General features: G+C 41.4%; 1 protein-coding gene across 1 annotated transcript; it reads right to left on the reverse strand.

Moving 5' to 3' along the window:
• Nucleotides 1-1323: 1323 nt before the first annotated feature.
• On the reverse strand, nucleotides 1324-27870 carry SLC17A6 (solute carrier family 17 member 6). The gene is made up of 12 exons (XM_063397270.1): nucleotides 27785-27870; nucleotides 24690-24942; nucleotides 23702-23820; nucleotides 11359-11473; nucleotides 9077-9164; nucleotides 8882-8968; nucleotides 7815-7957; nucleotides 5693-5842; nucleotides 4296-4428; nucleotides 3486-3596; nucleotides 1998-2125; nucleotides 1324-1656 (listed from the first exon to the last, which is right to left on the reverse strand). Exons 1-12 carry the CDS (start codon nucleotides 27868-27870, stop codon nucleotides 1324-1326), a joined length of 1746 nt encoding a protein of 581 aa, XP_063253340.1.
• Nucleotides 27871-27935: the final 65 nt, after the last annotated feature.

The raw sequence follows: 27935 nt of genomic DNA on the forward strand, positions 1-27935 counted from the left end.
CACTTATTGCTTGGTACACTAATGTTGCAGTCACTGTTGAGTTATGCTAAAAAGACAAGCGTGATGCTTGCTGGCTTCTTTCAACCCAACACTAGTTATTCACCACTTTGGTTTATTGTGAGTTTTTATGTTACTCGTATTCAGTGTCCATTATTATTAGGTTTGATCAAAAGACAAATACATCTTTTATTTCAGGGATTTCTAAAATAACAACATTTTCTATAATTACAGTATCTTCAATAAACGTATCTATGTATACAACTGTGGCACGATGTGTAAAAATATGAAAGCTATTAAGGGAAGAATAAGGGTTAAATTATTCTCTGTTTCTTCTATTGGTTTCAAAATATTCTGCAAAACAAATGCATCCTTTTTCATAGGGCTACTTGCTCATAGTAAACTTCTCTTTGGAATTTTGTAAAAGACTATATTTTTTCTATGTTATATTGGGGCTTTTTTTCTCTTTTTACAGACACCAGTACAAATTCAGAATATACTGCAAAGAACAGAATAATAAAGCTTGGTTTTTGATAAAGGGATTTTCCAGGCTGCCTGAAAAGTCAGACTTAATATTCTATCGTTTTTATATGAGTTGATAAATGCAGCGAAGAACATGACAATGTCTATAATTTCATGAGGTTCTGTAAAGAACAGAAATAAGAATTTGTGCCCAAACATTCAGTATAAAACTCCTAAACAACTCCTTTGTTTTTCACAGAGTAGCCTGCAGCATGTAATCACGATAAACATACAATATGCCCTCTTTGTTCCTTAGGCTTGATACAATTACCGCTCAGGGAACTGGATCAATCCTCGCAACTGCCCAGGACTCAGCCTCAGCCTCTCTTCTCTGAGAAAGTTCTTGTCCCGGGCCAAACACACAGCTCCTACATTGCACTGAGTACATGTGTGCCTTTAACACAATCTCTTTCAATACAGTGTAACAAATATATAAGTGCATTTTTAATGATCAAGTAGTTTTGGCTTTCTAAAAAGAGCATTAGATGTGCCAACTTGGTTGCTTAGTTGTGCTTTAATCTTTAATTATGAGTTTTAGCTCTTGTATACTGTAAAGTATCTACTTGCCTCTATAGTTTTGACCAGTAAACCCTTAAAACTCTAATGTTTATAGAACAAATATAACCTAATGAAAGTGATGACATCACAACTCATACAGATTGCACTTGGATGTATTTTTTTTACAGTAAGACCTTCCTGTTTGATATGTGTTTACATGTTCATACCACATTTTATTTCTGTGTGCAAACAATCACAATGAATTTAATCACAAACACTACAAAATATACCAAATATTTAGGTTTGTTATGAATAATCTCTTTCCTTGTAGTTGTATGAGTCTTGTACTTCCTCTTGTACAAATTCCTCCTTTTTCTCCCAGCCATTAGGCCAGCCACCATTGACCTGGGTCGTAGCACCGTAAGACTTGGTGGTACCATAATTTACATAATTCTGAGTAATGTCCCCTGTCTCTTCAGCAAGTTCATCCTCGTGAATAAAGCCACATTTCTCTTCACTGGTCTGTTCAGGGTCTGCCCAGGGCTGTTTCTCTCCTGAAGCAAAAATGCCATAGAAGATCACACCTCCGTAATGCACTAAAGCAGCAATGAGGAAGACGTACTGCCACTCTTCACGTGTCTGCAGGGAAGAAATTGCCAAATCAGAGCGCCACACAGACTTACCTGACTCCTCTGAACTGCAAGATTTAAATTGGGGATTGAGGCTGTGACAATCAGCACAATTAAACATTTAAGTGTCCATTGTAGAAATATTGATATCCATCTTTCTTTGGAAAATTTATCAGCCCACAAAAGCATCAACCCAGTGGGCATACAGTGAAGTGTGCCTCAAATCAGCATCCCTGGATGCACGTCCCAGACTCCAGTACGGATATCCTGGCAAGCTGTATTATACAAAGGCCTTGCTATTGAAACAAGTTGTATCAAACTGCAGGATCTGAAAACTCTGTTTGCATTTACCTTGTTCTTTGTCATTGCTCCAACAATTATAGGGCAAACCATTCCAGACAAGGTCCCGACTCCATTAGAAATCCCCATTAAAATGCTGGCGTACCTCGGGGCAATGTCTAAGTGGTTGACATTGAATCCTGCAATAGAAAGGGCAGAGAGCCTTCACACCCAGAGCAGAGCAGCACTGCGGCTGGGAAAAGGGACAGGACATTTTCACTGTAATCTATTTGGGCTGCTTCATTGCATTTCTTTATCCCTGTAAGACTTATAATGCTTAAATATTCCTAGAGAGACACTGGGTTTTCATTTTCTTTGAGGAAAGTACTTTAAAGTTATACCAGGTCTATTTTCTCCCAAAACCTCCCAGTAGTGTCTGTGTGGAGTAGAGAACCCCGAAGATATTTAGGCAGGAGACAATTTGTATTTCATAGTCCCTTACATGACCATTTCATGCTGTAAATAATGTCTTTTCTTCTTCCAATTTGTAACATGTTCCTTTCCTACTGCCCACATTTTTCTTTGTGTCACACAAACCTGCAGAAGGGAGTTATTTTCTATTCTTCAGTGATAAATTGGAGAAAAAAGTATCTATCACTGAATTGCTAATTAATTTTGAAAGGTATTTACTTGTTCTCTTTCATTTCCAGCAGCACAATCCTGTTGGAAATGTATGCAGTAAGTATTTAAGTCATCTAAAGAGACAGAATTAATTGTTCCCACAGTAAGTCCTTAAGTGAAAAGAGAGCCCAAACCTTTGGCCAGAGATAATCAAAGGGAACAGGCAGGCAGTGTGATATGGCCAGCCTGGGGAAAGCAGTACACTTCCCAAATTGTACAAACAAGAATGCTACCTTGCAGAATGCATGAGACTAAGGACAGGTTTGATTAGAGGAGGTTTTGGATGTTTGGCACAAAACGAAAGAGAGCCTGTGTGAGACAGAAGGAACCAGCATGGGAGAGGATACGAAAATCACAGTGGGAAAACAAGGGGGGCCAGGGGACTTGGGTCTGGGAAGGGAAAAGGCAAAGGCAAACCTTGATGAATCAGCAGGAAAGGGGAATGGCTGAGCTTTAATTCAGAAAAGAAATTCTAGTAATTGGGCTCCAAAATGAAATAATACTAACAGGCCCCAGATTAATAAAAATGTTAACAAATCAATAACCAATACATAGTAGGGAAAAAATAAAAGACTTCTATTTAAACAAAGATAATTTTAGGTGTCATTGTGTAATACCAGTCCATTCTATGTTTGATTTCAAGAAAAATCTGCAGTGTACATTAGTATCTTAACGAGAAGAGAGTCTAATTTGCTGCAATGAATATGGGAAAGATTGAATTACTTGAACAGAAATAATCTTATGTAAAAGCTGTAATACCAAATATACATTCCTTTGTAATGATCACAAATAATGTCCTTTGGGAATTCCAATGTGAGTGGGCTTTTAAATTGTCTCTTAAGATAAAATAGTTTAGTATTAATAGCAATATAATCTTACCAGATATGGCAAATCCACTAAAGCCCACAGCAAGCACTAGGAATGAGATAGCCACTCCTTTGCTGTGTGAATATCCCACCACGAGAAGAAGAGTTGCTTCCATACCAAAACCTGGTGAAATAATAAATAAAACCAGGCACTGAATTTAATTCCCTCTCAAATACTGCGGGCCTTAGGATGCCACAATATTTCATAGCAACACAAATAAAACATTACCTCAGAGTGGGATATATTCAGGTACTTCTTTCATCTCTAAAATAAGTTCTTCCTCTCAGAAAAAAATACTTATTTTACTCCTTGTATGCTAATTTATTGCTACTTTCTGTCAGTTTTAAGATGAAAATAAATATTTGTGATGGGGTTAGGTCATTCCAGCCAACTCTCATGGAAACACACATTTAACCTACTTATGAATTTTCCAGCCCTTACCACAGCTTTAACATCTCAGAAGTCAAGGATGTAGTAATGTAGAAAGTCAAGGGAGTTGTCTGGGCTCTCACAGTGCAGAGCGTGTTCAGATGAGAGCTGAGACTGAGTAAGTAGCTAAGAGCAGGCAAATTACCTCCAAGAGTTCACCTACTCCTTTAACAGTTTAAATGGTTTTCCAAATACCAAAGAACTGCTTGGAAATGGCGAATGGGAGCACCTATGTTTTCTTTTTTTCAGTAACAACACCTGCATTACATAACAAATGCAGAAAGAACTGCCTCCTAAGAACACACAACTGTGCAGTCTTGTTTTCATTCTAGACAGAACACAGTATGAACACCAAATCCCTCCAAGCAACTTTAAAATAAACACAGAACTTACCTCCACAGTTCATTATCTTTCTCACATTCGTCGTTGAAACAATCTGCCTGCTTCTTAAAAAGTCAGCAATTTGTCCCCCAATAGGAACAATAATTGTCATCACTAAATGCGGCACAGCAGATAAGATACCCACCTAAAATTAAAATTGGGATTAGGAAAGTACAAACAATAAGAAATCCTTGAGTCTTCATTTTCTGAAGCATTCAGCAGCTAATTAATTACTTCTCTTCAATGTCACACTCTGTGTTAAAACTAAAAGTCTTGGGTTATGAAATGAACAAAACCGGCGATAAGAAGATTTTATTTTATTTTATTTTATTTTATTTTATTTTATTTTATTTTATTTTATTTTATTTTATTTTATTTTATTTTATTTTATTTTATTTTATTTTATTTTATTTTATTTTATTTTATTTTATATAGTGAGTATTTTTAAGAACCTCTGATGCCATGGCACTTTATGTTTATGAATTGTTTTCACAGTTTATATTTCCCCCTCACCTCACCCGTGTGGGAATTTTCAGGAGATTCCTGATCAAACGTGTCAGACTGAGTTAGGACCTTTCTTTTGGTGTTTAGTGCAGCTTTGCAGGGAGCCTCACCTGCCTACACAGATCCCCTGTGCACCATCACCACGTGCACAATGGCCACGTGTCTGATTTCTGACCAGGCTGCAAAGTGCACGGGGGAAAAGATATGTCTGAGAAACCCTGTATGCAAGATAAAACACTAAATATCCTCTGGTGGCACTCGAAGGGCCACGCATACACAGCAAACAGGACACAGTGCTCCTGTGGTGACTGTTCCAGGAGATGGTGTGTGTGTACTCAGAGCTACCTCACAGGGCTGATCCAAACCTCACATGGATCCAGGGAACCTTAGATCACCCCCAGATCTCACAGTCTGCCACCACCTTTCTCCTCTCTAAATGAGAAAGGGAGATACAGAAAGCTGACACATTATACTGTCCTTGCAAGAACAGGACAGTCCTGCTTTTCAGAAGGCACCTGGAAAAATCCATCTGCCACTGCTTTCGCCACAGCTTTGGTGGGATTGTGCAGCCCCTGGGGCCTCAGGGACACAGTGGAACGGGGCTGCTGACACCTTGCTAATGCCAGCATGATCTGGTTTGAGCCCTTCACTTGCAATGTAGCCCCAGGCAGATTATCCCTCAATCTCATCCTGCCTCCACCCTTTCCTATCCCATCCTGTGTCACAGTTGTTACTTCACTTATTCGTGCAGGTCCAGGAAACAGGAGCTGAGATGGGTAAGATTTACAATGTAAATCCATGATAAAGATGCACAACACTTTTTTTTCTTATTCTTCATAAATACTACAAATGTAGCTCTGCTATTTACTTAGTTAAGATAAAAGCCTTACATTCTTTTTACATACCTTGCTTATTTCAAATCCAAACACCTCCTCAAAGTAAGCAGGCTGACTAATTAGCAGCAAGTAAAAAGTCCAGCTTCTACAGAAGTTTGCAACTATTATTGCATAGACTGGCATAGATGTAAAAAATTTCCTCCACGGTGTTTTGTATTTCTGAAACACAGAAAGGAGATCCAATTGCCATGCTGATCATTATCAGCTCTCCATCCTCCCTTTCCTCACCCTCTCTTTAGCCACAGTCCAACAAGCACAAATACACACAGCATATAAAAGTTACTGCAAAATGCACAAGTGGAGAGACTCTGGGATACTTGACTGTATCACAAGACTCGTGTACAAGTGCTTTTGTCTCTTATAAACATGGGCATACATGGACATAAGACCAAAATAATACCGTCTTTAAATGACATTTTAAATAATAATGTCTTTGAAAGACAATGTTGCTGTATGTAAGGCAGATTTGACACTGTAACTACAGGATTGCATTCAGATTTGCTGCAAACATGTCTTTTTAGCATTTAAATCCGAATTGCAGTACTTTACGTTTTGGGTTTTTTTTTATCAAGCCTCAGCTGAAAGTGCTTGGTCAATATATTTTTTTGTTTTTTAATTGTATTTTTAAACTAAATTGTGTAGAGAAACAAAGCAAGACAGATGGACAACCTGCTGAGTCCCAGCACCTGTCCACCAGCCCAGGCTGCCACCCATCTGAGTGGATGCAAGCACAGGATCCATACCCAGATAAAATCACTCCAGCCAGAATTCAGGCTGAATTCCGCCCACTATTGATTCAACACTGGCTTTTCTGCAAAGAAAAGCAGCCCATAGATGGACAAGTGCAACCCCCTGAACACCTATTAAATTACACCTCACTGAGAGGTAAGGATTAATTAAATGACTTTAATTAATGAGAAGACAGCCAGAAAATCTAACTTGATGGTATGGGAAGAATTTCAGCTTAAATATTTTAGAAGCAACTGAACTGGTACAAGTTAATCACTGTAGAAAAAAAATGTTTAATTAAAAAGCCACAATAAAAAATAGACAGAAACTGTACAGTCCAAATTAGAATTGTATGGACATCCTTCACAGTTACTCATTTCACATCAGATTTTCAAAACCATGAACCCTACTGGATGCTGATGGACACCAACTGAGACAGGCCCTCAGTAACACCTAATAATGGCAGCTATCCAAAAATGACTCTGTAATGCTTTCAGTCCCTTATTTAATACAAAACAAAGCTTTTACTAACATGAAAATTGTTAATTCCCGAGTTCAATCAAGAACCAGTGTTCTGACCAAATAGAAAACATAATGAGGGTCTGCTGGGAAGGGAAGGTGTAAAAATTTATGCAGATGAAGTGGGGCTTAAGCAATTTTTTTTGTTTTCTTGAGTGAGCAAACATGGCAATAGTTCCACTAAAGCTTTTCAGCAGTTACAGAAATAAGATGATTATTAGTTAGCATGAGTGGAGTGTTAAGTGGCTGGAAAATTCAGAGTCCATACATGGTTTTTAGCAGTTCTGGAGACCTAAACCAGTACAGAACTAAGATTATGAGCGGCTTGATAACATCTCCAGCAAAATTACTGCTATACTGGGAAATATTCTTATAGCTCTCAAAGCAGGCTCCATTGCAACTTGCAGTCTTTCTGGCAGACAAAACATAAAATAATAAGGATAGGCGTTAGCACCGAGTAGTGCTTTCCCTGCAGTTTGCTTTTAGGAAGAGGAAAGCATTCCAGAAATTCCTATACAGGAAGGAAGCTGACTTTTTCAGCTCCCGATATGAGAGAAGTCTAAATAAAGCTGCAGTTTCAAATGTAGCTGTACCTCTTTTTTATAATTTGGAGTAGAAAAAGAGGCATAAATTCTGTGAGTCATCTGCTGGAGGAGTTGGAACCTGTGTTCTCTTAGTGCAAGAACAGTGTCCACCCAGAAATCCACCAGCACATTTAAGATCTGCCCATCCCCCAGGAATACATGTGTTCAAATTGTTGAAAATACACTTTTCCATCTTAAAGGAGAGTGTTTGATTTTTTGTTGCTGTCTGTATTTGGGCGCTGGGATGTTTATTTTTCATTCTATCCCATTGGAAAGCAGTGTGTGGGTAATATTCTTACTTCCATTGCACCTAGGAGGTTGGCACTCTCTCCAATGCTCTCTTCTATGTATCTCCTCTCTTCATCTGTGATTGTAGGATGCTTGGCAGGACTCTCATATGAAACCAAAAGCCAAAACATGTACCAGACTATACCAAAGCTCCCTTTGGAATGGAAAGAAAGACTTTGAAAAGAAAAGCACAGTAAAGCAGCAAGCAAGGAAGAAACATGTGTGAAGAGTTACAACAAATTCAAATGGCAATTGGTGACAGTGCTTCTTTACTGAGTTCCCTTAGTAGAGGCAACTCTCCAACAGGGAGTTTCATCCTGTCAATAACACTTGTGCAAAATACATGCAGAACTGGAGCTAAGTGAAGCAGCCTTGGCCTCATTTACAGAATGATGACATTGGAAGGGAATATTCACTAATCTTAACATCAATTTGTACAATGCAATGCAATAAAACAGCTTCCACTTCATTTTACCAAACTGTAAATGAAGGCCCACTGAGCTTTAACATGCTGCTCTTTGACTACTGCACTAAATTTTTTACCTGCAAAATAGAAGACTGGCAATTTTTTCAACATAGCAGTGCACTTCCTGAGTAGTTAATTAAATTTCTATAATGCTTTCACTTAATTCACATAAATGCAGAATGAATTCCCTTGGGACATTCTTTTCTGTTAGTGTAGGTTAACACAACTGGTGTGAATAAAGTTATGAAGGTCTTCAGATAAAAATTAGGACAACTTATTCAGGGCAGGAACTCCAAATTTGGAGTTTTATCAGTCTGAGAGAGGTTACCATGAGCAGAGATCCTATAGATCTGCCCAGAGGTTTGCACTGCTTGTGCTAAAAGGGATGAAGGTTTCAACGTGAGCTAGCTTTTCTTATTTAGTCACGTTGCTTTCTCACATCCTCTGCTCTTTAAATTCTGCTCTTTCAGTGTTCTTTTCCCTAGACTGTATTTTTAGCTTACAGGTCCCACTTCTCTGGGGGTTTTGTCCTCTTAACAGTAGCTTTTCCATTTTTAGAAAGGGTAGAGCAAGGTGAAGCAATTCTGGAGTGAAAGGAGCAGAAATGCATACCATACACATAGAACACAGAAGACCACCCAGTATATTGCACTAGAATCCCAGCTAAAGGCATTGCAATGACAGCTCCTGCATAGGAACCTACAAAACAAGACATGGATGAAAAGGGAGAAAAACCAGGTTCAGGAAATCAGAAAAAACACTTGTACGTTCCAAATGGAAGGAGGACAAAAAGGCAGAGTTACTTACCACAAAAGGAAGTAGTTGCTAACCTACTTCTCTCTAATGGGGGGGCCCACTTGCTCCAAATGCCGTGGCAGGCAGGGTAGGTGACCCCCTGGGGAACGGGTGTGCCACAGGTTAGCTGATACTGCTCAGTCACTCACTTTATTTATTGTCTTTGCACGAGTTCTTATCTTTAACTGCTATCAACAAGAGGCTGAGAATGCCTTGCACTTCTATAGCAAAGCCTGAGTACAGCCACAGAGAAACATCAATGTCTATTCAAGTTGAAATGGGTTTTGTTTATCACTCCCAATAATTCAAGAGACCATATGAAACAAATATAAAACATGTTTCCTTTTGCACCCCCTCCCCCTTCCAGAAAGAACTGCAAATAATTAAAGAGTACCAGCATTAGTGCCCAAGAACCAAAGGAAGGATGACAACACAGACCCTCTGAAGTCTTTCTAATGCAGGACCCATTTATCCAAGCCTTTTTTTTTAACCTAACATTTAAAGTATAACTTAGGAAATACAGATTAAAGTGCCACTGCTCTAAAACTAGAAAATGAGATCTATAAGCTTCTAAATAATAAGCTTCTAAATAATAAGATCTAAATAATAAGATCTAAAGCAAGTAGTTGAAGGATATCACTTGACTTGATTTTAAACCAGCTACCTTTTAGGTCTCTCTCCAAAACCAGCCTTTAACTCAGCAACAGAAAAACTAAACCTGCAGTGTTGGAATTTTAGAAGATGTTATATGAAATGTACAGTAATTGCACACAAAGTCCTCATTAAGAATTATGGTATATGCATGTACACCATATGTATGTATTATATAGGTTATATAGATTCACTTTTCTCCTAATCTGATATTTTGTTTCCTCTGCAAAAAGTAGAAAAATTAATAACTTTTTGCAATTACTGTTTCACAAATATTGAGAGGATGAGCCTCAACATGCAGAAAATGGTAAAATCACTTCTTCTGCTTTGACAGAAGATCCTGTAACCATTTTCCTGCTCATTTCAGTATTTTATAAATTTTTTTTAAATATATAAAGATATAAGATTGTCATTATTCATCATTAACCTTCTTCAAACAACTTGTTTGGAATTTTTTGCATTAATAATTCCTTTGAGCAGTATTGGAGAAATGTGTGAGTCTACAGTGGCTGTTTATTGTGTAATTAATGACCCTATTGCTTCTCTTCCTCCCATCTGCAGTGAAACACACCTCTGAGCATGCAGATCCCTTGCCAGGAATAGATCCAGATTTGTACACATATAATTTAAGAAATTGGTTGACAGTCACCTAAATTCCAGGCACTTTCTGCACCCTTTTTGGGGAATCTTTTAATACAATAAAGTACACTAATTAAAAGCAATTCCCACAACACAAGTATTGTGGCTGTGAGGAGCAAAGAACCAGCCATCAGTAGGAAAAAAGGGAAGGGAAGGGAAGGGAAGGGAAGGGAAGGGAAGGGAAGGGAAGGGAAGGGAAGGGAAGGGAAGGGAAGGGAAGGGAAGGGAAGGGAAGGGAAGGGAAGGGAAGGGAAGGGAAGGGAAGGGAAGGGAAGGGAAGGGAAGGGAAGGGAAGGGAAGGGAAGGGAAGGGAAGGGAAGGGAAGGGAAGGGAAGGGAAGGGAAGGGAAGGGAAGGGAAGGGAAGGGAAGGGAAGGGAAGGGAAGGGAAGGGAAGGGAAGGGAAGGGAAGGGAAGGGAAGGGAAGGGAAGGGAAGGGAAGGGAAGGGAAGGGAAGGGAAGGGAAGGGAAGGGAAGGGAAGGGAAGGGAAGGGAAGGGAAGGGAAGGGAAGGGAAGGGAAGGGAAGGGAAGGGAAGGGAAGGGAAGGGAAGGGAAGGGAAGGGAAGGGAAGGGAAGGGAAAGGATAGACTGGATTGGTTCTTTCCTCTTTTAAATGACAGTAAATCTCTTATTCATTCCAACAAAAACACGGCATGGTCAGGATTTAAGATGTAACCCTAAGCTTTTATTATGTATTTATTCTGTGATACTGACCAGCAATTAACTGTTGAGAATGACACCAGTATAAGCCTTGTGCAGTTCAGGAGTTCAGTGAAACCTCACTGCTAGATGCATATCCCACTGGCTTCTCAGCCAGGGAATACTTTGCCATGAAATTTTATAGCTGAGGGAAAATCAAATAGCTACAATTCATCCATCGAAATCCTTTACATTCAACATCAGCAATGGATTTAAACCCCTCTCTCTCCCTTGCAAAGCTGCAGTTGCTGGTTCCAGGCCAGCAGCCCCCCATGCCATCCACTGGTGGTGTCAGACTGTCCGTACCTCCACGAGGCCCTGCAGGATCCTGACGAAGATGACGCATCCGTAGTGCACCCGGGCTGCCGACGGGATCAGCATGTTGAGGGAGGATGTCAGCAGGATGGCAGCCCCAAACACCCTGCAAGGAGGGCACAAGGGACAGCCAGTGACTCCCTGCTATTCCAATTGACTTGTCCTGCATTTGCTCATAGATCAATTTTTATCTTCCCTCCATGAGGGGAATATCCTGACCAGACTGGACACTTCCCTTTCTATTTCCATCTAGTGTAACAACTGTCTGGTGAGACCCACACCAAACATGGATGGATTGATCCATTCAGCATCATTTCCTAAGGAAATGTATCTTAGGCAACCACAGGTATAGATATTACTTTCCCTAGAAACACTCGTTTTACTTTTCCACACTAATTTCAACCACATCTGATTGAATTCTCTACCCTGTGGGAACAAAATTAGGAACTGTTTCCAAATGGTTTGCTAGAAGAGGTGGTCAGTAAGTTTCTCATGTGCTTCACTTGTAAGAAAGGGACACTGTGCATTCACTCCTCATAAAGCAGAAGAGAATCCACTTTCCCACAGGCCAAAAGCATCAGGAAGAATTTTAGAGCTGGGATTTTCCGTGACACAAGAGTTAATCAATCTGGAAATACATATCTGTGGAAAACAGATCATTCTTACTGCTGTTTTTTTCAGAGGCTACTCACTGAAAATTGCTCATTTTGATTCCACAGCATCCTAACTTCCAATAAAGCACATTACCAAGCCTAAATAAATGCATTAAGTGGTGATCCACTTTCAATTCCACTGATTTGACTGAATTTTTATTTGATTCAATTAATATCCACCTCTTGTGGGAGGAAACCTTTTCTCCAGCATGACTGTCTTTTTTTGTATAAAGCTATATAATGCAAATATAAATGTGATGGCATATGACATCACAATCTCTGATGTGGAACTGATTTGACAGAAATCTTTGACCTTCACTTGTGTTCTTCAGAAACTGCTACAGTGCCACAAATCAGGGAGAAACAGAGCCTGGGCTAAAGAAGCAGGATGGAAATGCTCCTCAAACACACAACAGTCCACACTCTGTATTTGGAATCACAGTCTGAAACAAGTCTTCAAACAGCAAAGTGCCTATCTGCCACTTTGTTTGACACATATTAGAGGGCATGGCAAGGCAGCCTTGCCAAAGAGCTCCTCCCACGGTCTCCTCCTTGTGCTCCCTTTCATCTCCACCTGAAGTTAACCAACATTTACCTCTCTGTACAGTGTATTTCTGGCTCTGCTTGTCAGCACATTGCATGCATTTGCTGGGACTGACCAGGCATGTGATTGTGCTGCACTGTGAGGACTATTCTGACCTAAATTTTCCTTTACTTTTGATTTCTTTATGTGTAAGTTTCTACTCCAAAACTACATGTACTTCATTTCCTTACAGTTTAATACCTCCTTATGTTCACATAAGCTGCAATGGGGTCTTGTCCTGTTAAAATCACGTGAAGATAGAAAATTTAAAAATGCCATCTCTTTGTAAGGATGAGATTTACAAAGCTGTTGCAGTAGGTACCTGTTTCTTCAAGGAAATTTACTCTAGTTTTGTAATCCTCTGTCTGAAATCTGCTTGTATTTGCACACAGCTGAAATGTGCTTCCCAGAATTGCCCCTGTTCTCACGTTTACTGAAGAGAAGCTGTTTCCTTGAGCCTGTTCCTTCTAGAAGAGCAAGGAAAATGTAACTGAAGGAATGATCAGAGACATGCTGCTTCCAGATTAAAACCCTGCCTGTATTAAACACACAAGTACTGGTGAATATTCAGTTACATCAGGGTGCAGATGATGACATAATTCCCCAGTGTCACTTGTGAGTCAATTCTCTCTCTGAATTATGCTTTATAAGAATGATTTCCTCTCTCTCCCCAAAAATCTAAAGATTTAAAAGGAGAATAAGTTAAATTACAATTCTTGCAAGAAATGGCTTTTTAATTTCTTTTTGGGAACCCCTATTAAAAGTGATGTCATGCATGGCTATTTTACTGAGTCCATTTCCTCTATAACTCCTAATCAAGAGCAAATAAATCTTCCTGTATTTGCTTTGCATCTCTCAGCGCACAATCACAAATATAATAAGTATTTCTCCTTTGTGCTCTTTAATCTTCTTACGTTTATTTCCATAAATACTGAAGTCTACCTAACAAAATATTGTGATGTGGTGCTTTTTTTTGTAAAACCTTACTGGTTATTGCTTTAAATGTCTCACTTAGCAATATTTATTATTGTTTAGATCAACTAAAAACGATTTTGAGCTACAGTCAATCTCAATATATTTGAACGCAGCTCACATTTGAATATATTTAATTGGGAAGTGGAACAATTCTGATTGTTCCTGGGGCATTTCTAAACTATTTTGCTGACTCACCCACCAAATCCTCAAATTGCATAATACTGTTTTTTCTGCTTACATTTTTTCTGTCCATTAGGCCAGTGATTTGTGACCCTTTCTGTTTAAGTTCTGCACCTTGCTCAGTTTTCTGCAGTGTGTTAGAAGGCTTGGATCCCTTCTGTGTTCATGGCCGACTGGATGTGTGTGTGGTTCCCCTGCTGTGTGCACGGGTGTGAACGTTCCCCCTCAGACAGACACAGGCCCTGCACACGCAGTTTGCAGTTTGTTCAGGAGGGGTTGTGCTCCCCACACCCCACAGCATTTCCACACGAGTGCCTGTGTGCCCTCTCCATGTCCCGGTGTCACCCTGGAGGCAGAGGTGTGGCCCTCAGGCACAGATTCAGAGCTGCCCTGCCTGCTGTGCCTCTCCTCAGCTGTTCCACAGCCGGGCTCTGCACTGAGCCCAGCCTTGCTGCGGGCTGTCCCTGGGGCTGAGCTCAGCCTGGAAATCCATGTGGCTGCACCTCCATTCAGAGGTACCCCTGCAAACCCATTTCCTTCTGGGCGCTCTCCAAACACCGCAAGATGTTTTAATGCCACGGCACAAATTAAGAGCTTTAGCAGACTGAAGGTGAACTATGGCAAAGCTGTGTTGTATCACAGGGATAAAGCAGGTGAGACCAATGGCACGGCCATAATTCTTGGCCCCTGCATTAGGACAGGATTAAAATGTAATGACATGTCTTCAGCAGCCCCAAGCCTTGCAAAAAAACTCCTTTCTGACTCAAAATCAGCAACTGTGCAACTATATCTGGAAGAAAATAAGCACAGAAGACAATAAATACAGTAGAAATTACCAAGGAGAGGGGAAAAACCCCAATAAATTCTGGTCCTCATAAGTGACCAGAAGCAGCCCTGAAACAAAAAATTATGCTTGACTTATGTATTTCTATTTCTGGACTGAGTAGACAGTCACAAGAATCAGAATCTAGAATTGATGTTCAGTGTTGTGCTGACACTGGCCTCAAAGGTCATGAACTGTGACTTAATCCTCCTGTAATATAAGGAGTAACAACAGCAAAATCATACTTGAATGTGAGACATTTGGGATGGGAGAAGAAAGAAAGATACTTTGACAGCTTGGGAGAAGTGCTTAGAATGGAATGAAAGGGGGGAATGAATGTGTTTGGGTTTCAAGTGAATTGGCTCATTTTTCTGTTTTGGACAAAAATAAGTGTATTTATTCTGGTCTCTGGATTTCCAATCTGTGCAGCTGTCCAGCAGCACTGTTGTCTGCTGCCTTTGGCGGGCAGTGGATGTTACAGGAGCACTCTGCAGCGTGTTACAGACACTGATGCTCAGCTGCAAAGTGAGCACAGAGCACTGCGAACGCTGAGAGCCACACGGGTGATCTACCCACTGACCGACAGCACACGTGGGAATAAGGGCCCTGCTCAGACACCTTCACCCAGAGACTGCAAATGAAAACTGCTGAAAGAATCCACAGAGCTAAAGACCCTTCTAGGCATGTATGTGCTGGAATCAATTCCTCATCTGAGTCCCCTGTATTTTTATTTATGTCAATTTTCAATATATTTGACAATTTCCACAATTACGGATGCCTCTATTCTCTGAATAAGTAAAGAATGTGTCTTTTCTAAAGCATATGAAGTGCCTGAGCTAAATTTGTCCTTTAAAAAACATTGAAAAGTAACTCTGTGTGTTTAGAATGGATTTTTTTAGTATTTATTTAAACAAGAAAATGTTGTTGTTTTAAGATGCGTAAATATATTCTGTATCAGTGAATTATCAAAAAAAATCATTAAAATTCAAAACAATTAAAGAACAGTAAGTCCTGGTCACTCACAATTACAAAACACTATGGCATGTATTTTACCATTGCACTGAAAAGTATGGAAGTTCAGAAAGTATTTCACAGCTTCCATAGAAAATCAATTCAGGACTGTGACTGAATAGTTCTTCCCCCCCAAAGGGCCACTGGCCATCATTTCATGGAAGATCTATCTAAAGTTTGATTATTTTGTTAGTTTTTAGGGAATCATAGGGTGTGTGAGAGTGTGTGTGGATGTGTGTGAAAGCATTTTGCACCACTAAAATAAATTAAATTCAAAATATTATAAAGTCGTTTATTCTGACTGTACACAGAACCTATGTAAAATGTAACTCATATTCTTTTCTGAAAAACCTCTGCATCTGACAATTTTACATGAATATCGATCATATTCCGGAGACCATTATTTTCTTTGAAGGAAGTAAGTGTATTGACCAAATATTTGACTTGTAAACAGTGATAATACATTTTCCCTGGTCATAGTTAGAAAATTGCTGGGTAAGGGTGGAAAATAAAGAGGACTGAAAATATAAGCTTTCCTGTGAAGTTTTCCCAACCTAGTTTAAAGTTTGGATTTAAAAAATCTGTTGTTATAAAATAAATGAAACATATTTAGATTCAAGTTGGTGACCTGGTTTGCCATTTTCCTTACAGAAATCATATGAAATATGTTGAACAAAGACTTATTTTATGAAAAATGTACAAAAACTTCAGGTGGGTTTTGCCTCTGCTGTTCTTTCTTGAGCAGTGCATGTTTGGGAGGGTCCTAGAGCAGCAGCTCTGTGCAGAAGAACATTTATCTCATAATTTGACTTTTTAGACTGTTCTGTCACCTCAAGACTTCAAAATGTGTTCTTTTACTTCACCTACAGCTTCCATCCATGACACACCTTCTCCTGCAAGGGTGGCAACACAGCACAGACATGCTTATGTTACATTTTTATACAACCCAAAGGATATTCTGAGAGGAACTGCAAGACTCAGTGCTGCATTAAATGGTTCATTTTTTCCAGTAAAAGATAATGTCTAGAGAGAAGCAAGACAGGAGCTAGATGGAACATCTGTGGGCTTACAACAGCTTTGCAGAATTGTTCTTCTGCAAAAGTTGCTGGCAATGACAGTTTGTGATCAACCTTTTACCTTAGATTCTTCTTTGACCATATAGAAATTCCAGGGACTAGCTGACACCACTCCCCTCCTTACGAAGCACTGTCTCTACCCATGTCAGGTGTGATGAGGCCCCTCTAAGACTCTGATACAGAACATGGACATTTTGATGGCCTGAATTTGCTATGGTTTGATCTGCCAGGTTGGGAGATAAAAAATCCCCAAATATTGGTGAGACTTCTAGCAAAGCAGCTGACACAAGGGGCTGGATCCAGCACCGCTGTGGGATGCCATGCAGAGATGAGGTCGATGTGGAACCCAAGGTTCTCCAGCTTTCTGCCTTCTTCAAACCCCACTGGTGCCACTGACTCACGCCAAGACCCCACACAGTTTCCAGCTGTGCCTTCCACTGCTTGTTTGCAGACCTATTTTTTGATACATGAATGTGTATTTATAAAAACTTGGGTGCTGTTGGATGACAGCATCACTGGAATTGATGCTGAATGTAAAAGAATCCTGGGCCATTCAATGCAAATTTTTGTTCTTACCAGCAAGTGCATTACATTACCCTTTCATAAGCAGATCAGCTTCCATCTGAGAAATTATAAGCATTTGCCCTACTTAGGAGAAGATTTTCCTTTGCAACTTTTTACTGCATATATCCAGCATATGTCTTCTACCCATGCTGTTTTATTTTAGTGGTTTAAACCTCCTCAGTTTCCACACCTGCAATCCTATCTTCTTTCTATTGTGCCACTAAGCAAACCAGACCCTCCACACCCTGTCTGCTGTTTTTCTCCATTCATTTGCTCCCTGTACCAATCCTCTCTCTTTTCTGTCTGAATTCAGCTGGGGAATCTCCCAAGCTGCGGTTTCGTTTTACAACTCATTATATCTGTACGTGTCTAGATAAAGCTGTGACTCATTCCTTCGAGCTCATTAGCTCTGGGACAGCTTGCTCTTTAAATATGTAATCTGCTAGATAATGTTTCAAACCAGGATTGTCTCGTTCAAATCACCTTACCAACATGCAGGGCTTAGGCTGCAGTTCAACCGTCTCTGCTGATTTAGATAAATATATATAATATATATAATAACATACTTATCAGAGGAGTCATCTGTAGGCTTACTTTTAAAATGTTTTTGGAGTTCTTTGAGAGGATAACTACTATGTGTTAGAATGTTTTATTTATTAGATACCACTGCTAATGCAGCAAGGATTTGTGGAAACCCAGGACTAAAAGAGGACTGGGAGCAAAGTTATTTGACAGCCTCGACATATCTGGATGATATAATCCTAATAAATAAGAGGTTTCTTTTTCAGCTTGCTCTGAAAGGGTGTTATGACACAGGGGTTTGAAATGGGTGATCTTTAAGGTCTCTTCCAACTCAAACCATTCTAGGATTCTCTGAAAGTATCTGGTGTAATTTGATGTAAACTGTGTAAGGGATTTTATACAGATAAGGATTTCAAAGGATTTTCATCAATGGAGGATGGAATGCAAAAATAAGTTCAAATTTCAAACATAACCCTACTCTTGTAGTTATATCTCAACAAGGAGGGCTAAATTCTGAAAAATTTATATTTAGTCCTGAAAAAATTAGTCAAGGATAAATTTGGTTCTCTGCATTTTGTGTCTTGAGGATTACTCCCCTTTTGTATTAGTTCCAAAATCCCACATTTGTCAGTGTAGTGTTACACAGCTACTTCTCAGAAAGTTTTTTACTTTCAGAAAAAATAATATTTTAGCCTATAACACTCTTGCCTGAAGTGCCTTGAAAGCTAAAAGTTAAAAGCAATAATGATGGCTAAAACCTGCTTCAAATGTCCATAATTATAAACTGTGCCCTTACTGACTCTGGAAAGATTATTTTTGCTTGATAATAGTGTGATTTTTTTCATTTATTTCAGCTGTTCCCCATGCATTTTCAGCTGTTCTTCATAGTCACCTCCTTGAGTCTGGGAGACTGGGAACAGCCACTCATTTGGAAGTCTTATACTACCTGTATTGATTTTTCTTTAATTATATACCTATCATGTCATTGTTCATCTGCTTTGTAACCTAAATACTCCTGACAATATTTCTCTTAATGTACTTGTCTTTTTAGTTTGTAATCATGCTGATAACCTTTCCTGGGATAACTTTTACTTCTGCCTATGTATTTCAAACTAGCTGAGAACTGAAGCCATTATGGGGAGACACTGTTCAGCTATTCTGTGGCAGATACAGTCATTCTGACTTTTGTCCAGTACAGGCTGGTTTCCCCATGACTCTCTTGACCCCTCTACTGTAAACATTTCCCTGTGAAATGCTCACTCTGACAATTTATGTTTTCCTAAATGATAGACAGAATGTAGTGATTTTCTGTGAATTGTGCCCTTAAGTTGCATAGAACAGCACAGGGCTAACAAAACTGGGATTATGCCATGAATACTGGAGTGACAGATGAACTCAGCTGCCCCCAAAACCAGAGAGAATAATCTACCTTTTCCATTAGAGATGAACACTTATTCCTAAGCGCCAGTCCTAGGCTGAACACGCTTCATAGGAGGATTGCTTAAACCCAAACCTCTTTAAAAAGAATCTATGGCCAGAAGCCACAATGTAACAGCTTTATTTGGCTTTCTTAAACCCAGATAAAGCAGGTTCTTTTCATTCATGTGTGTATATGGGAGGAGGGGAAGTGTCTCTGTGCCCTTCATACTAAATCCTGTTATAAGCCCTTCATGAAGCATTAATATGTAGAAGTCGACCTCCCGCCATCTAATCCCGTATAATAAGGGCTCGGATACATTATTAATTTTTGTCACACATCTGAGGCCCCCTTTCATCAAGCCAAACCCCCATCTAAATCCCTGGTTGCATCATTAAATTGTGAAAACAGCTTCATCACTCATGACAGAAAAGTGGAAGGACCCTGAACCATATGGCAGAGGGAGCAGCAGCACCAGTCCCCCCAGTGCCCTCCTTGGACAGACTGGTTCCCAAAAGGACCTGCAATGCAGGGTGACAAAATCATCTTGGGCTTCTTTGTGCAGGGCTGGCTGCTTTGCCTGCAGACAGATGAGCCCACACCAGCGCCAGGGAGCAGGGACCAGCTCAGCCTGCAGGATCCTGGACCGAGTGTGAAATGTGGGCTTGGCAAGGGCAGCTCGGGGGGTTCCCTCACAAGGCAAGGTCAGCTCAGTCCGCACAAGTTCACAAGTTGTTTAATCATCCACTAATCCCCTGCTCGTGCTGTGAATTAATCAATGTTTGCAAATCAGAAAACACACAGTATGCCTACCTGCTAAAGAATGGAACCATTTCCCTTTTTAAAATAGAGAAATTTAAGATGGGAACTTCGGGGACATCTTTTTTACTTTTATTTCTAAACCAGTACTTTACCTTAAATTTTTATGCTTGTTGTCATTAAGGCTGAGTTATTTTACCTTAAAATTTTATGTCTGTCGTCATTAAGGCTGAGTTAGAGAGATTGTGATTTCACTGACATGCTAATGGCAGTTTCAGTGAAAATCTGTGGGACTCTGAGACAAGATACACTGACAGTTGTCTGGAATATCATTCATTCTATTCATACAAATAATCCTATCAGATTACTTGCTGGGAAGAAGGATTTAGCCTTTAATAACCAGAAGAATGGCACTTGATAAACAAAGACTAATTTGAAGTGAAATGTTAATTTGTATAATTTCATTCAGATTAGAATGACAATGATTAAGAGTTAGCATAGATGAGAGATAATTACATTGTAGAGAAATGTAGTATAGTCATGTAGTTACATTTATTAATGTGAGTAGTGCCAGGATTTGAGTTTTGACAGATAATAGGAAATATATGTCATTACTGTAGGTGAATTTAATTTTTAAAAAATTGTCATTCTATTCTGCCCTTTGTGTCTCTTTTTGTCAGAAGGTTCTAATGTTTGGGTATTCACAAATGAGCTAAACTGGTCACTCAGCTTTGTTTTATAATTTTTTTTTAAATTAAAAATTGTCAGTGATTACTGCGGGTTTACTTTTGAAAAAATGCTTGGCACATGCAGTCAAAACTGGTATTTCTATTTTAAATATACAACTGCATTGGGAATCCATTCTCTGTTGTGTAATCTAACAATGCCCCACTAATTTCAAATCATTTTTCCTGATTTACAGTAAACGTTTAAACAGTTCACTTAGGAAATCAGTGAGGAAATACTGCCACAGCATTTTAGCACTGCTTTTGGTAGGGCAAGGTTTTTTTGTTATACTTTTCCAACATAAAGAACATTTAAAGGGTGCATCAGAAGTTTAAAATATAATGATATTCAGGTTATCTTGAGACGAGGTGATAAAACTGAGAAGGGTTTCACACCTTTCCATATGTGTGTGACAGCACAGCAGGTGCTTTATTCACAGACAGCTGCAGAAGCATGAATGTGAAATAAGGAATATTAATTTGAATTAAATTATTACATTTCTAGATTAAAAACAAAACGTGCCTACTTAGAGAAGAACACATAGCCTGAAATTCACTATAGCAACAGCCCTTAACACTTGATTGTCCCTTATACCTTGTTTAATTGTCCCTCCACTGCAAACATTTCACAACAGCTAAAACATCACTTTCATCACAGGAATTTAAAACCTAGTGAAAAAAACGACCACATAATTTCTCTGGCTGGACCAGTGGTGGGTAGTCATGATTGTTACTGGTTAAGCTCTTTTGTTTGTATGGCTGTCAGTTGCTGATTTTTGTCATCTCTTTCCAGAAGACTAAAGCACACATTTATACCAAGCAATTTTCCCAGTGGAATTACATGCATACTTCCAATCAGATTACCTCCTAGTAATCTTTTTATATACATGTAACCTGAATACATAGTTCTAGCTGATTCTTCCACTAGGCATCACTTTATACTGTCATTTTTGAAGCACTAAAGATATCTAAAGCAATCTCTAATTAGTCAACACCCATAGTAACATTAATGTGTCCAAATTACCCACAAAAAATCCAAGATCAACATCTTCGACTTAAATACACTCATTGCACCAAATAAAGAAAAAGAAACATTCTAGGGTTGCAGTGGTTACTTCAGTAGAGCCTCACGCTGGAAGCCTGTGATGTGTTCTGGTCCCACTCAGTGACACTGCTTTCCAGAGTGGTCCCTCCCTCTCTGATGTCACCTTGCACTCAAGCGTCATATATTGAACAGAATTCAGTCACCCACGAGTTCCATGTATCAGCTGATCGTCTGGATCTTTTAGCACCCACAAGTTCATCAGCATTTACCCATATTCCCCAAACGACTGATGAAATCTGAGGAGCTCAGCAAGTCTCAGCAGTCTCATAATGGTATCTGAATCTTGGAAAGGTTCATAAACCCCAGCCAGATAATCATCAGTGTCCCAAGGTGATAAATATCACTAGTCCTGTTCCGGTCACTGACCTGGGTATGAAAACCACCGAAAGAAAAGAAGGGGTTACACTACACCGCTTGGGCCAGCAGCCAAGTTACCGGGGCTCCCTACAGAACCTGTGGGCAGAGATGTCTGGGAATGACACAACACACCTGAGGCACGGACACCTAACTAGATAAAATACACCTGCCTTGGCTGGGGTACCCTTCAGTTATTGTCATCGGTGTAAACGTTTGTGAAGAGGAGAAAAACCTGATTCCAACATGACAACCTGTGTGCTTCTACCTCTGACTTGTCCCTGCCATTGTCTTGCAAATCTCTGCAGTTGCATCACTTTACATCCGAACGGGTTCAAAAGGCTTTTCTGATGTTTGGATTAATGAAGACAGCTTTTGATTCTGGGTCAGATTCTGCAGCCTTTACTCAACCAAAATCCAATTAATCCTGATAAGTTACAGAGTGTGTAAAGATGCAAAAATGATTAAAGGAGGAAGAAAAGGTAAACAGTCCTTTAAATGGCACTTCATGGCTATTAGAAAAAAGCCTGTTACATTTCTGAGCCGTTATCAGAACGCTGGCACTTGTAAACAGAAAGACAATGCATACCCCAGTTTAAAAACTGCGTGTTCTGATTTGTTTGTTTTTAAGGGTAGGATATTAGTGTTTTCTCAGTTACAGAGCATCCCTCTGTCTGCAAATACCCGTTTCTCATGTAGCTCTGTCTAAAAGCTATTTATCTAGAGGAGACCATTTTTGCTTTAGTCACTCTCTCGAGCTCAGGCTGAGCCTCTCTGCCCATCCCTGTCACGTTGCCCACTCTCGAGCATAGTTACAGCTGTATTTGGCTGAGGTTAGGATCCACTCGCGCTCAGCGTGGCGCTGGTTTGAAGAGTGGCACTAGGACCTCTGCTGCTCCTGCTAACGATGAGCCTGTGGCATTAAGCGTGGATGTGAAAGCCTCATGTGTCTCGAATGCTCAGTGGATCTAATTAACAGGTAGAATCGCACCCTGGGTGCTTGAAAAACTGCCAGACACCATAGAAACCAGTCCTTAAGTCCCCGGACCATCTGCACTTTCTTTTCATTGTGGAAGTCTCATTTAAACATGTTTTTCGACCATTCTAAATTCATTTATGCTTTAATGAAAAATTCCTGCTGACGGCTTTCCTTTTCATTAAAACAAAAATCACAAAATTCTTTACTTCAATCACGGGGTGGGGGGGGGGGGGGGGGGGGAGGAAATCCCTCAGGCTTTGATCAAATAATGAATCTCTGAATTTGCCTCTGAATACGTGTTGTTTGAATCTCGCTGCCAACAACCTCCTTAAGTGTCTGTCTAAAGGAAAAGGAAACCAACAGGAGCTATCTATCCCCAGCAAAACCGGGGGGTTGCTTGTAGGCGCCTGAGCAGTGCAGCATCACCGTGGCGTTCCCGGACCGCAAGGAAGCGGTCCTTCCCTCCCTAAGCTCCTGCCTTTGAGCGGGGCTTCAGCTGCGGGGTGCAGGGGAGCCCCGGCTGTGGGGGGCTGAGCCCCGCTCCGCAGCCCGGACCGAGCCTCGGCGCAGTTTAGGCGCAGTTCAGGCGCAGTTTAGGCGCAGTTTACCTGTTCGCTGCCAGCCGCGATGAGATGTACCCTCCGGGGATCTGGGTGATTATGTATCCCCAGAAAAAAGAGCCGTGGATCATGCCAACAGTTTCGGGATCCCAGTTAAACTTCGCTTTCTTCCAGTGCAAGGCAGCGGGGCAGAAAAAGAGAGAGAGAAGAGCAAAGCTATAATTGTGCCGCTCCGGAGCTTTCACCCGCGGCGCAAGCGAAGGAGTTCCGGTGCCGGTCTCTGCCCCAGCCCCCGCGGGAAAAGCTGCCCAGAGCAGCCGAACAAAGGCAGGGACAGCATCGGAACCGGCAGCGCCGAGCCTCCGCGGGACACGGGAGGGCAGCGGGCCGTGTGCCCGGGGCGGGGCAGGGCAGCGCAGGGCAGCGCAGGGCAGCCCGGCCCACAGACACAGCCCGCGCCGACCTCGTGGAGTGCGGGCAGCAAGCCCGAAGGGGCTGTCTGTGCATTTGGGTGTTTAAGGCTCATCTGCATTCGTCACATCTTTCTCACCACCGTTAGCGCGCTTTAGAACGGCTCTAATCATTTGACGCCTTTTGTCAGAGCAAATTCGCCCTGATGTTTTCAAACATTCCCGCAAAAACTCCCCGCCTCCTCTACGGCGAGGAGCACTCGCTGACCGTGCCTTATTCGATGCCCTCCTTCCCCCATCCCCTACGTTTATTTTAGGAGGTATCTGCGTTTTTCCAGGCATGTGAAAAAGGCAGGACGGGGGGCGAATTGTCCGCACAATAACACCGCAGACTGGGGCTAGGAAGTGAAATGAAAAAGTGGAAATAATCGGTAGAAATTGTTTCTGTGTCAAGAACGGGATCTCCGTCCTTCGAATGGCAGCGGCAGGGGAGGGGGCCGAGGAGCATCGGGGCTCAAGCGGGGGAAATGCCGAGAAACCACCCAGCGCCTGTCCCGCCTGTGCTGAGGGGCTGGACTGAGAGTGGTACTGGGAGCATGTGGGATTTACGAGGGAAAGGGTCCCACCTCTTTAATAACTTTTCCTCCTCGGTGTATGGTGCTGTTATTGACCATATCCACGATGGCCACTCCCAAGTTACATCGGATCCCGAAGGAAATGCAGAATCCCAGTCCGCTCATGATGGCGATGATGTACCTCCGGGGCAGCCCGAAGCAGGTGCAGTCGCACAGCGGCGCTTTCTTCTCGGGCACTTCCATGGGCTTTCCATCTTCCGTCAGCTCGATGGTGTCCCCGGGCTTCTGCCTCTTCTCTAGGACTCTGCCCGACACAAGAAGGGAAAGTCAAGGCCTGGCCGCCTGACGGCACAACCATTTCGGGGAGCTGGAGCCTTAAATTCACCGTTCCCCTCACTCCTTTGCCTTGGAGATCGGTTTGAGGATTTATTCCTTGCTTCCCGTTCACCTTCAGCTGTTCCTCAGCAATGACCTGTGGGAGTCAGGATTAGTCATCCCCAGCTCCCCCCCAGCCCGGGGAGGAGCTCTGGCCGAGGATTGCTCATCTATCATTAAAGATTGTGCTCGGAGCTGTGGGACATGCAGCAGCCATCATCTGTGGGCACTGCGGAGGCGCCATGTTGGGCGGCCTGAGGGGCGCGGGGCGCGAACGGCCTCAGAGGGTTTATCAAAAACACCCCGCGCTGAGCCCGGGGGGCACCGAGCTCCTGCTCTGGGAACAAAAGAGATGTTGGGAGAAATCCACGGCAGGGAGGGAGGGAGGGGCGAGGAGGAGACGGCGATATTGCTGTCTAGTTTAGATTTGCAAAATGGCTGGCACAGCGGTGAGGGGAAACACGAGCGGGAAGCGGCCTCTGCGGAGAGGCTTTCCCGAGATCCCAGTGCCCGGCTGCGAGGGGATCACCGAGCACCCTCAGCCCTCCCACAGCAGCCCCAGGCACCTTCCCCTTCCCTCCTCCCTCGGGTCTAGCTGAAAATCGCGTCTCCCAGAAAACAATGTGGAGGAATCTGAAGGGAAGGTTGTTTGCACCACTAAAGATGATTTAGAACGCTTAGATTATTATTTTTTAAAGGTCTTTTAAAACGCTGTGTCAGTAGCAAGAAGAATCAGGTTTATAGAGCAGGTGTCCCATACTGCGTCCCTAGATGTCCTTCTGAAGCCACGGAGATATTTAAAACCAGGAAAAGCTAACCAATTGTGACGTCTTGAGAAGCAAATACGTGACCCTTTGCCGCCACTCCGGGCTCCACAGGCGCTGCCCTCACCTCTGTGGAGAAGTGTTTTCTCACTCGGAGGAGCATCGCTTTCAGGTTAACTCATCCGGCTGACAGGGCGCTGACCATTAGCAGAATAAAGCTTAAAAGGTTATCCGTGTTCGGGAGAAAATGCAAAGATTTTCTCCGAAGGCTTCTCAGCTGAAATTCTCATGATTTTTCTTTTCTGGGTGCATTATTTCCATGCTTAAAGATCGCTGCGTTAAGAAATGTCCTAAATTTGTGAATAAAATAAACCACCGTGGGTTTATGTTCAAAATTCGTTCGTGTGGATAAAGGGTAGGAGTGTTTTCTCCCTGAATGGGCGTCTTGTCTTCGGGAATAGAACGGAAATCAATGCGTAAAAGGCAATAAAATTGTTTAGATTCTAAGAAGAGTAAACAAAGTACTTAATTGCCGTGAGCGGAAAAAGATTAGCAAATCGCGAGTTTGTTAGTCGAGGTGTGAATTCAAACGGAATTTTGCTGGAAAATACAAACACCGTTTCTCCATTATTCACTGCAAATAGTAGAGATAATAGTTTTCTTTAAATGTTGTAGAGTCTTTAAGAACGAAAAATAAAAAAAAGATGTTTATTTCCTTAATTATATTTTAAGTAGTTATTCTGGATTACCCTTTCTTATTATTATTAATTTTCAACAATTAAAAATAACTTAAATATAACCAAAAACTGTAGGAAATTAATAGCATTGTTGATGCCTTCAATTTTGCTTTTGGCTTTTCCTAATGGTACCCTTCCTACGAAAATGGAAGCCTTAATTTTGTCTTTCTCAGTTCACTGCTATGTCCCCTTCCCTTAAAATGGCAGCAGAAGTTGTGACTCATGCTGTGGAACAGCCTGGTGTCTGTGCCCAGCACTGCCGCATAGGTATGGAAAAAAGATTTTTACGTGACCTGCCCTGGGCAGACAAATCCGCAGTTCCCTTAGAGCTGCAATTCGGGAAAAAAAACCCCAACCAAACAAACAAAAAAAATCTAACCCAAAACCAAAACAACCGAAAACCAATCTAACAAAACGCCTCAAACCAACCCCAACATTTCGGAGTCATTTCTAGCAGACGGTACAATCGAAAATTTATGCGAATTTCACAGACTATTCTCAAACATTGTGGAGGTCACTAAAGCACCAGATTGGACGGAGAACGATGTGTGAACTTCAGTGCACGCACTTCGTAGGTATGCCAGAATCTGGGCTTATTTATCCGTGTGCACAGGGCTTGACCCTGATAGAAATGTTCTTTGCACACAGAAATATACAGGCGGGATGCTTTTGAGTTTAGCAATTGCAGCTGTATATCATTTATAGGACAAGCAGATGCTTCTAAAGGCAGATGGATAAATAATTAAACACATTCCTCCATATGTTTCAGCTTCAGGAGAAAAAAAAAATCGTTCAGGTATCAATTATTTATACGTCTCCATGTTTACCTTCATCTGACGATGAATTACACAAAGGACAAGACTAATCAAAACCAGAATATTTTTTATATATATTTGTTAAGGGCAGAGGGCAAGATCCTGTGGGTGCATCCCAAAATTAAGATGGAACAAAAAGATTGCTTCTCTCTCCTAATTGAAATCAGAAGATTTCAAGATGGGATCCGGTTTTTGTGGAAGAAAGGTGGGGTAATCTTTTACTACATCTTCCCTGACACCATCTGCGAGTCAGATAGAGAAGTTACGAGGGTGCCATATTGAGCAGCCTCAGCACTAGTTTCCAGGATCTAGATTCTATCCAGCAGAACCGCAGCAGCTCCCAACCCCGCCACCGCCAACCTGCCCGAAGCACTCGACCTCCTGCAGCCACGGGCGCCGAGCAAAAGCTTCCGATTTTCCTCAGAAGTGGGATCCTATAAGAGATATCGCCTTACCTGTAGAGTTGACCAAGCGATTTTCCAGCAAAATTCTTCAATCCCTCCTTGCCGGGAGTCAAAATCCTTTGTTTTACCGACTCCATTCCTGCGGGGATGCTCGCTGGATGACGCTCTGCTCTGGACACGGTACCGCTACGAGCAACGATGG

The sequence above is a fragment of the Prinia subflava genome, chromosome 5 (genome assembly GCF_021018805.1).
Source record: "Prinia subflava isolate CZ2003 ecotype Zambia chromosome 5, Cam_Psub_1.2, whole genome shotgun sequence".
NCBI classification, from domain to species: Eukaryota; Metazoa; Chordata; class Aves; order Passeriformes; family Cisticolidae; genus Prinia; species Prinia subflava.

What these genes read in the sequence shown, in the direction of transcription:
- SLC17A6 (XM_063397270.1), bottom strand. Translation starts at nt 27,870, where the DNA reads ATGGAGTCGGTAAAACAAAGGATTTTGACTCCCGGCAAGGAGGGATTG. An exon ending in TTGGATTTGAAATAAGCAAG is followed by an intron (nt 4,429 to 5,692) that starts GTATGTAAAAAG and finishes TTTTAATTTTAG; the next exon opens with GTGGGTATCTTATCTGCTGT. An exon ending in TAGTGGATTTGCCATATCTG is followed by an intron (nt 2,126 to 3,485) that starts GTAAGATTATAT and finishes TTTCTATTGCAG; the next exon opens with GATTCAATGTCAACCACTTA.